The 10,709-nt window shown below is 36.9% G+C and overlaps 1 protein-coding gene across 1 annotated transcript; it reads left to right on the forward strand.

The window, feature by feature from the left end:
- The first annotated feature begins 202 nt into the window (after positions 1 to 202).
- Positions 203 to 9,929, forward strand: UBXN4 (UBX domain protein 4). The gene is made up of 12 exons (XM_009577497.1): positions 203 to 282; positions 1,149 to 1,177; positions 2,028 to 2,146; positions 2,737 to 2,905; positions 3,356 to 3,452; positions 5,047 to 5,101; positions 5,256 to 5,420; positions 6,211 to 6,338; positions 7,419 to 7,521; positions 7,866 to 7,997; positions 8,335 to 8,543; positions 9,299 to 9,929. Exons 1-12 carry the CDS (start codon positions 203 to 205, stop codon positions 9,435 to 9,437), a joined length of 1,425 nt encoding a protein of 474 aa, XP_009575792.1. The 3' UTR covers positions 9,438 to 9,929.
- Positions 9,930 to 10,709: the final 780 nt, after the last annotated feature.

Consider the following 10,709-nt stretch of genomic DNA (forward strand, 5'->3'; position numbering starts at 1 on the left):
GGTGAATCAGCTGGAGTGAATTGTCTCCAGATTATCAAAAAAAATGATAAACTGATTTGAAAATAAATCACAAGAGTGTCTTTCAAAAGTGGTTTCAAGCAATTGAAGCAAAGCTAAAATCAGACCGGAAACAGTAATTTGTGGTGGGTTTAGCTTCACGCATGTGCTGTATCTTGCAGGTGAGGATGAACAATCTACTGAGATGGCTGCAAGGTGGGAAGATGAGAAGGTGGCTGAAGCTGCCTCAGATGGTTTTGTTGCTATTAAAATCGACACCAAAAGGTTTGATCATATTCTAATTCTGTCTCTTATACAGTCTTTCATTGATGATGATGAGAGTAAGAGTCTTTTGAAGTCCTCACCCTGATTTGGAGGTAGTCTAAATATACGGTTCCAGAGCATAAGTGAATTCAGTACTCCTGAAGCCACTAGAGCCTGAGAAAATTCCAAATTTCCAAACTTACTGTTGTGTTCTACAGGGTATTCATTGCATATTTTGGACTGTATTTCAGTACTAGTAAAAGAATGCTTGAGGTTGTCCTTTTTCAACAGGAAGAGACGCAAAAGTTATGTAAAAAAGCTGGAATCAAAATGCCTCCTATCGAGGCAGTTCTTGATTTGCCAAGTTACAGAATGAATTTAAAAACTCTCATGAATTCAGAAATATAAAAATCTGTAAAGCCCCAGAGAAAATGTGTTTGTCTCTATTGTAACACATAGAATAGAGAAGCATTGAAGTTCCTGGATAATTTACTCGGCTATTTTTGTTATGTTTAAGTGTTCCAGTGCATGTGCAGAAAGTGCATTGACATTTCCCAAAATGGTATTATTCTGAAATGCTCTATAGACATTTTATAAGACTTACTATATTATTTGCACTCAATAGACATCTTTTTGCTGAATTGCTTCTTAGCACTGTTTACCTGAATCTTATGTAGTCAACTGTGATAACCAGGGATTGTCACCACGTCAACACTTATGCAAAATGTTAATGAGAAGATGTAATGCAAATTTGCTTTTAGTGTTCTCTCAAGTATTTAAATAGCTTTGTGTGTGGCAGTAGGACAGTTATTTTTATGATAAAAGACTTAACCTGAAGTTGTTGCGAAGTGATTGCTCCTCCTAAATGAATATTTTCTTTTAAACAGTGAAGCATGCCTGCAGTTTTCTCAAATTTGTATCCTTTGAGATCAGTTTAGATGCTACATTATGATTACAGATAATTGCTCATTACAAGTTAATACTGTTCTTAAGACAAATATTTATAAGCAACGTAATTAAAAATACTTCTTATGGCACAAAAATACGCAATAAACTCTGTAGTTAAGATACCATCTATGTATTCAACTTATTGTCAGTTCTTAGAAAAAGTGAACAAGTTGTGTTTTTTTTAATGTTAATCCTATGTAATTCTCCAAATAGAAAATTATCCAAAGCTTTCTGTAAACAAAATAACCCTTTGGTATTACTAATCAGCTTTAGAAAACAAACAAGCAATGCTTTAAATTATTAGCTGGAGTTCAGAGTTACGGAGGAGGAAGAATAAGTAGTGGACTGGGTTCTATCAGATACACAGGTTTGAAATTAGGTAAACATCTGCCTACCTTAAGTGGGTCACTGCATATAGCTCAGGAATTCTGTATGATGCTGAGAAAGGGAATTAAGTACCTTAACTTGGATTTTCTTAATGCTGTAAAGAATTCATTATTGTCTACATAAGATGTTGTCTCACACTAAAACAAAATCTTTTAAGTCAAAGCATAATCGGCTGTCGGATATGTGTATGTTGGAGAAAGATACTTTGGCTTAAACCATTTCAAAGAAAAGAAGTGGTACTAATCAGTTGTATGTAATGTTTCCAGCATTTTTGTAAACATCTTTTTTTCTTCTTCCCTTGGCACTGACTACTGGCAACCAGGTGGAGATAGAATATTGGCTAGGAGCTTCTGTAGGAAGGACTTCTGCTTTACTTTTAAAGTTATTTTATGAACTTTTGTTATCTGTTGCCCTTAACTGTTGCTGTGCAGATCCTGTAGTGTGCGTTCCATCCAGTTTTTTTATAGGAGACAACGGAATCCCTTTGGAAGTAATTGCTGGCAGCATTTCTGTTGAAGAGCTTGTTACCAGAATCCATAAAGTTAAACAGGTAACGCTTGCTAACAGACTGGGTCTTTCAGATTGAGTTGGGTGTTCTCAAGGCAGGAGATGTCCCTGGCCCTTAGCATGTGCCTTGGGGAATTACGAATTACTGGTTCTGTATCCTTCCAACAACAAAATCTGCAAACTTAAATTCAGTACACAAATTGAATAGGTTGGAAAGCACTATGCAGAAGTGCTATGTTATTTTTTTGTTTCACAGATTGGTTTAGATCATCTCTGTAACACCTACAGTATTGAAGAAATATGTCAAGAACTCTAAACTGGAATGACATACTGATTACTCTTTCAGTTCATATGTGGTTTTGTAATACTGTTTTGTAATGTGGATTTATAAAATTATACTATGGAACATAATATAAATGTAGATAGTTTTATCACTTTGATTTCAAGTATAAGACTAAAATTAGGAAAAAATGTGAAATGTATGATTGCATCATACTCAACAATATGTGATAATTTTAGTTTTATATTTTAAATAGGACTGATTCTCCAAAAATAATTTAGTCTTGACCCTTGAACCTGTGGAAAATATTTGAAGTTTCATAGTCTCTTTTTTCTCCCCCCCCAAATTCTTAGATGCATACAGTAAAAGGGCAGCCTTTGGAAAATGGAAGTCAGTCATCTGCTCCCTGTCCCTCCCCTCAATCTGATGTTGCTCCAGAAAATATGCAATCCAGAGCAGTAGAGTTTTGTGACTCCCCTGAGTCTGTTATGACTGAGACAATAAGACCTTCTGCTGGTAATGGTTAGTATTTTTACACACATGCTAGCTAATTTGCTTTTGAAATCGTTTTCTTAAGTTGTTATTTGATGGTACATAAAAGGCAATACATTGAGTGGACCTGTTGAGGAAAAGCTTGGGTATCCCAGAATGCTTCTTGCAAGTCTAGAGGGAAAAATAACTTGTCATTCTGCTCAGTTTTAATGAGTGAGAAATCTGTGGTTTATAATACAATAAAGATTGTGAATGCTTTCTTGAAGTAGGATTCAACTAAAAAGGTTTCTTTGGGTAGTAACTTGAAACCAAATTGCTGGGGGGGATGGAGCCTAAATAGCAGAACCTCGTATCTCCTTGAGATATCCTAGTTGCTGCGAATTACGCCTAACAATGAGCATAATAGTTTTTTATAATAAGAAGTATACCTTTTATTTTTCTCTTATGCATTACTTTCTTGTAAATCACTTGAAAATGGAGCAAATTCAGGTCAAGCAAGCCAGGAAGCAACTAATTCTACAGATGAGCAAGTGAGTGATGCTCAGCCTGTGAATGATCTTGCACTCAAAGTAGAAAGGTAAGTCATCTTTTGCAGACTTGTATTGTATTTGTTTCTCAGGAGGCGGTTTTGTTGTTTTTTGGTGGTGGGTTTTTTTTTAACAAACAGGCTTAATTGTAGGATTTTTGGTGCTTATTCTGTTATCATTTGGCAAACGTTTATGTGGTCTTATTTTTGTTTAGATGTCTGTGACAATACTAGGGTTGATACAAAAACAGCTTTTAAATTAATCTCATTTCTCACATACTCTGAAAGAAAAGGGTAATCTGGAAAACTGAAGGTGTTCTCCTTACTTTGATACAACTTGAATACAGACAATGTTTGCTGCAAAAATTTTGAAGGAGTTAAAACATTGAACTGAAAGCACTTGACACTGGGGTAAAAAAGTGCTAACTTAGATTTTGTACAGAAATGCCATCTTACTTCTTTTTCTTCTTGTCTATTTGATGACTGTTTGTATTCTAGGCATATTGAAAAAGCCAGCAGAATCCTATTCTGAGACTCTTATTTTGATCGGTGAACAGTAATGAGGTCTGATGAGCAATGCTAGTTCTAGGATTTTAAAGTATGGTGACCAGAAACATCTGGTTCCATACATGGTTCATTCATTAAATTGATTGTTTTTAAATACAAGATTTTGTGTATAAATTTGGTTTTTAGCATCTGTAAGACTGACACTATTTGTAATATCCTATCTAAAACCCGTAACACATACTTAGTAAATAGGATTATTTATACTGCTAAAATATATTTTAAAACTTTTTCCACATTTAATTTCAGTTTTCTTCCAAAGTTGTTGGACAATAAGTATAATTTTTACTTACCACTGATAAGAAAATGTAGTCAATATTTTAATATAAATACCAAAGTTCCTTTCTAAAATGTGCATTAATCTTAAATTATGCCATATTTGCATGTATCTACAGCATTTCTTTCAGGGGGGAAAAGAGGCAAAGCTCTGTGCTAATTATAATTTCCTTTTTAAAAAAGCAAAACAGCTACCATACAAACAAAATTTTCCTGATTATCTGATTTCTCATGTTGTTTGCCTGCCCTTTCCCCAGACTTAAAATACGTTGTAAATTACTATATTTTTTTAAAGTCAATCCTTATTCTAAGGCATCTTTCTGGATAGATGAGACAGATGCATGTGCATTTATGTCAGTGCTATATATTATTTGCTTTCCATTTTAGGAAGTGATGTGCAGAAGAAACCAGATGGCTTAAATAGCTAAGAAGAGACTGAGATGTAGTGTTTCTGTTACCGCAGATCATAAATAGTATTTGCGTATTGTATGTCTTACAAGTTGGTTCAACAGTAAGAATGTGTAAGATTCTTTATTTACTAAGTGGAAAAGGACAGAAGGAATATGTTAGAACTCCATTAAAAGTTGGAAACTAGGTGGTGAATCACCACCTCATCTTTTTATGGATGGTACACCCGCATGTGAATGAATCATTACTGTTACACTAGGTATTAGCACTGTGTTACAGTTCATGTTCATTTTCATGTGTTCTGTTCTTCTGTGTTTGCAAATGTTTCACTGAAATTTTAAAATGTTAATAACAGATGCTGCAATTTTAAGATTTTTCACTTTATTCTTAAATTTAGAATAACAAAAAAGCTTGAAGAAAGACGAGAAGAGAAAAGGAAAGAAGAAGAACAGGTAACACAAAAATGTAAAACCACTTGCAATTTTTTTTATACCTTTATTTGAATAAATGCTTAATTGCTTTTTAAACAAATGTACTTCAGTCTTGTCTTACTCTTGTCCAAGGCAATTTTGTGGTCCAATTTTTATGTCTCTGATGTTTATTCAGAAAGAAATTAAGAAAGAAATTGAACGGAGAAAAACTGGTAAAGAAATGTTGGAGTACAAAAGACGACAGGAAGAAGAATTGACAAAACGTATGTTAGAGGAAAGGAACAGAGAAAAGGCAGAAGAGAAGGCTGCTAGAGAGCGTATAAGACAACAGATTGCAATGGTAAATTTTTCATTTTGGAAGATAGCTTGCTGCTTCTCTCTCTCGCAAGGGCCACCGGTGTACTAAAAGGAGAGATTTTCTCATTCAGTAAAACTTGGAAAGATTGTCCATTTCTCTGTTTGGAATCCTGTGGCCTTGTATTGTAACAATTTATGTGTTTGGGGTTTATGTAGCATTTCCTGTGTATAAAATGAAGCTTCTCCTTTCATATTCATTATGATCTTTCCTATCTGAACGAACATACCAACTTTTCTGTCATATTGCTTGAGTCCAGTGGAGAATTATCATTTAAACATAAAAATAATTGCAGTTTAAGCATATTTCTGGAACAAAAGCAAGGGGATATTTAATTGTGGAACATGCAGAAGAACACTTATCTCAAAATGGTAGTGAGGATTATTTTCTAAGTTCGTACATATGTGTGTACATATATGGATATAAACAATTCGTAACAACTGAAATCCCTCCTCATTATTAGGTTTTGGCCTAGACCACTTAGAACTGTAATCGTGTAACTCGTCGTAAGATTTTTCCCTTTATCTTCACTGGAGTGTTAAACTTGCATGGGAAGATCATCTATTAACAGCTATTTGCATGAAGTGACTCATTGAGAAGTGTGTCATCTTGGCTAATGACGTGAGGTTGTGCAGTTTGGCAGTGAATATTCTTCGCAGCACTACTGTCTTGTCTTCTGTTTGGGTACTGAGTACAGATTGTAGTTCTCTGTTTTAATGAATATTAAGTTACAATTTATGGTAAAAATTAAGGTTTCTGTTTGGTCCTTTCACAGGATCGTGCTGAGAGAGCAGCTCGCTTTGCAAAATCAAAGGAAGAAGCAGAAGCTGCAAAAGCTGCAGCTCTTCAGGCTAAACAGGCTGAAATAGAGGCCAGAAAAGAAGCGTCTCAAAAGGAGCGAAGGTGAGTTCCTGTAGAGAAAAAAGTGTATATTTTTTGGGAGAGAGGTAAAAAAACTTTACATAAACTTTAAAGAGATTTCATATACATCCTAATCTATTAATTAATGCTGTGTTGAACTGTTTAAATAGTGACATAAAAAGTTGGCTTTCTCTTATATTATTTTATTCGTAGCTATTTACATGAATATTATGTTCTCTGATAACTTTCGACCTTTTGACATTCCTGATTATGAAGCACTAACCACCTTTCCTTGTGTGTTATTTTAGTTAGATAAGAGCTTTTTCTGTCTGATCTTCGATTTAGATACCAAGTATAATGGGGCTAGGTGGGGAACTAGATAAGATGAGAGTGTGATAGATAATGACTAGACAGAAAGACGAGATGATGTCAGTGGGTGATGATGAGTGATTAGAAAGATGAAAGACGAGATGATGTCAATGCGGTGGGGAGCAGGGCGCCGACCCAGCTGTTTGGCTGCGTGCGCAACTGGCTTGGATTCAGCGAGGCTTGACTGGGCTCATCAGCTGTCTGGGTCAGAGCTGTCTCCTGCTGTGCCCAACACCACTGTTCTAAGAAATATTCTAACCTGTAGAGACCTTATGTGGAGTTATGGAGCTACCGTCAGTCTAGTACTGCCCCTGAACAGAGGGCAAGCACGGGACTAACGGCCTGTGTTGGTGTTGAAACTCACACAGTAATGCTGGGCCACAGCTAGTTGAACATAGAATTACTTGCCAAGCCAGCTTAAATGTCTATACCCTCATAGTACAACTTCTTGAAAAAAGAACAAAAGTGATACAGGCTACACAAAAGAAATATGGTTTATATTTCATTTGTTTATTAACTTTTTGCATGATTAATGTAAATACCTTGTTTGAATGGTGATGGGTCTTGGGTTCTGATAAAAACCAGAGGAGATGCATTGTGATATGTAAGCAGATGGTTACCAACTGTGGATCCAAACTTATGACCCATCTGCACTGCCATAAGTAGGATGACTGTCCCTCTCTTCCACATTTCAACATCACCAAGCTAAAGTAACTGTTCATATGCTGACTGACCCCGATACATGTCCTGCAGTGCAATAGCCAGGATTCAGTTCCGCCTCCCAGATGGATCTTCCTTTACCAACCAGTTCCCATCTGAAGCACGACTGGAAGAAGCAAGGCAGTTTGCTGCACAGGTAAATTGCTCTTTTGTTTTCTCAGCTACATGATTACAACTTGGTGTAGCATCAGCTAGTTGTTCATTGCAGTGGAATCATCATTACCTGCTTTCCTTTTGTTTATTTGAAGGGGGTTTTGGTAGCAGCCTTTCCCAGCACCACCAACTGCCTTTGTATTACTGCAGCATATCATTAGTTAGAGGTAGTAGGATATGAAAAATTCTTCATTTCTCTGTATGAAGATGATTGATAGTTTGATACAGAACTCTTGGGTCAATATGGCAAGGTATACTCAACTGGCAAGTCTGCAGTTTTTGAAAGTGAACAGTTATAAATAAAATGTTTTCTTTCTATTTTCACAGACGGTTGGTAATGCTTATGGCAATTTTTCACTGGCGACAATGTTTCCCAGAAGGGAGTTCACCAAAGAAGATTATGGAAAGAAATTACTGGAGCTAGAGTTAGCACCCAGTGCTTCAGTAGTGTTGCTGCCGGTAGGTGTTGGATTTTGGTTTGTTTGCTTTTCATTTCCTTGCAAACAGCAATACTGTGGCTGTATAGCTGCTTTGAGTTGGCCATGGTAATATTTGGCTTGAATTTTGGTCTTTTCTGTGTCTAAGACAGATTGCAAAATTACTTTAATTTTTGTCAGGACTGATTTGGAGAAGGATTTTTTCTGAAGCAGATAAATGGTAGTACAGATATTTGTCTAATGTGTAACCAAAGGAGGAGTTCTTGTCTCTACTGAGCTGCTTCTAAATTATGTATGAAATACTCTGCAAGAGCATGACTTTAATATCTGACAAGTTTGCTTTATGTGTTCGTGACCAGGCGGGAAGACCTGCTACTTCTGTTGTTCAGGCTTCAGGCGGTGATCTGTGGAAGCTCTTGGGCACAATACTTTATCCTCTCTTGGCAGTTTGGAGATTTATTAGCAACTTCCTGTTTACGAGTCCACCCCCCTCACAGTCTACTGTGAGATCAGCACATCAGCAAGACCATTCAAAGCCTTCAACATCCAGCAGCATTGAGCAGAGCAGGTAATCAGAACTGTTCAAGGCAGCTGTTTCTCAAGCTGCTTGCTGGAATTGCTTTCATCCTGTAGTGGGGAACTGAACTGTATCTGTCTCTCAACTGCTGCCCTCTCCTTGTAGTTTCTGGCCACCGCCCTTCCATCTGGTTCAAAGGGGTAACCTGGCGGCTGATAAACTGCGCAGCAGCCCTGACTAGGATTTGTTGGGTTTTACATGTGTGATTAAGCAAGATCCTTATTGCTTGCTTCAATTTCCAGTTACAGAGTAGAAAAAGCATTGCCTTGCAGTCATTTAGAATAGGGAATTCAGTTGTAACTACAAATGTGGGCTTCACTTGAGCTGATATTGTTTGGAAGGTAAAAAATTTGAAAATTTGAAGTCAAATTGTTATGGTATGGTTGTACAAGAAACTCAAGCAACTGAAGTCTGATTTTGGCAAAACTTAAGGTTTTGTACTGCCTGGAGAATGAGAGATCTCCTGTCCAGGAGAGCTGTTAGGCCATTTCATGTGAAGCAGCCACATATCGCCTCAATGACAGGTGCTTTCCAGGGGAAATGAGATTCTGTCTGTTTGTCTGACTGCTAAATGACAAATTTTCAGCTGGGTATTGCTTCCCAAGCAAAAGGAAACAAAGGGCTGAAGAAAACTATTATTGGGGATGAGAGAAGGAAGGATGCATGATTTGCATTTATTGCATTTGCTTCTCTTGTGTAATTATTACCAGGGGAACTGTCAAACCTCACTGTCATTTGTACCCTAGGCAAGCAGTCAGGAAACGAGTAGTGGAAAAGCAGGGGGAAGACTTCAAAAAAGAAGGCAAAATATATAGACTGAGGACTCAAGACGATGGAGAAGATGAAAACAATACTTGGAATGGAAATTCTACACAACAAATGTAGTTTTGAGTAACTGCAGTAATCACTGTCTGGCTTTTTTTTTTCTTTTTTTTTCTTATTTGATCTAAGTCAACTAAAGCTTCTGGACAAGTGGGGCTTATTTTACACTGACTGAATTACTTAATTCTTATTCCTGTAGCAGAGTATGGAATAAAGTCAGCTAAGTCAGAAAAATCAAGTGGGTGTAGCTGAGGCCTAGAAGCAGGGAGTTAAAAAGACTGAGAATCTCCATCAGCTTTCATAATCATTACCCTACTGCCATAGAAAGGCACTTTTTAATCTATAAATATTCTGCTACATAAATTTAAGGGCCAGATATTAATATAAAGGTCATGGTAGGCAATGACTGATTAAAATGAGGGTTTCGGAAGCACTATAAGTAGCAAATCAGGTAACTAATTTATGTTTAACTTTTCTTGCTTCTGCAACTGCAAGCAAAACCTTGTAGTTTTTAATTCCCCAAGCACTCAATAAACTATTTTCCAGAAAACATAACTGTCCTCTCTTGTGAGGTTCCTCTGAAGTACTTGTGTCACAAGGAAGCAGGCAGTTAGGATCATACACTGAAATTTAAAATATAGCAGACAAACTTTTTGTTCCAGTTTAAATGACCTTACCTGGGAGTTGTTCATATCAAAATCTGGTAAAACCCATCTGAAATAGTGTTTTGGGTCCGGGCTATGGTAGAGGAAGAAAAAAGATGGGTCTTTATCACATAAAATGGAAACGTTGGTAGCGGGGGGCTGCAATACAAGAGTCTGGAAGCTTCTATCTTGAGGAGGGGTCATAGCCTTCCTGCATGGAAGGACATCAACCTTCCTTCCCTCACACCGAGCACTGTGCATCCCCTTGTTGGAGACCAAATGCTACAGGTGTTCTGCGCTGCTTCGGATTCCTAGTTAAAGAAGATCTAATTAAGTATCCATTCTGTTCAAATGTAAGGCATAGTACTGGGGCCGCTTCTGTTATTTTTTTTAATAATTTATGATACATAATTAAAAAAATAAAGGGAAGGGGGGAAAAATACAGTAGCTCCAATAGAACAGTACGTTCTCCTAGACCAGTTTTCACCGGTATAGACACTAACTTGTCTTAAAAACACAAAGAAGCCGTAGGGTTTCTAGGGGATGCTCTCAGATCCCTTGTGAAGAGACCTGTGTCACCCAAGGGGAGATGATGAAGCAAGAACAGATGAAAGTTCAAGTAGGATAGGAACAAGCAATTTTACTCTTGTCTTTAAGAAATCAAATCAATAATGCCTGGGGAGAAAAGAGA

The sequence above is a fragment of the Fulmarus glacialis genome, unplaced genomic scaffold, assembly GCF_000690835.1.
Source record: "Fulmarus glacialis isolate BGI_N327 unplaced genomic scaffold, ASM69083v1 scaffold14435, whole genome shotgun sequence".
NCBI lineage: Eukaryota > Metazoa > Chordata > Aves > Procellariiformes > Procellariidae > Fulmarus > Fulmarus glacialis.

Bases quoted from the DNA above. Each gene is read 5' to 3' on its own strand.
- UBXN4 (XM_009577497.1), top strand. From the start codon at position 203: ATGGCTGCAAGGTGGGAAGATGAGAAGGTGGCTGAAGCTGCCTCAGAT. The intron at 5,421-6,210 runs GTAAATTTTTCA...GTCCTTTCACAG, and splicing joins TAAGACAACAGATTGCAATG to GATCGTGCTGAGAGAGCAGC. The intron at 7,522-7,865 runs GTAAATTGCTCT...CTATTTTCACAG, and splicing joins CAAGGCAGTTTGCTGCACAG to ACGGTTGGTAATGCTTATGG.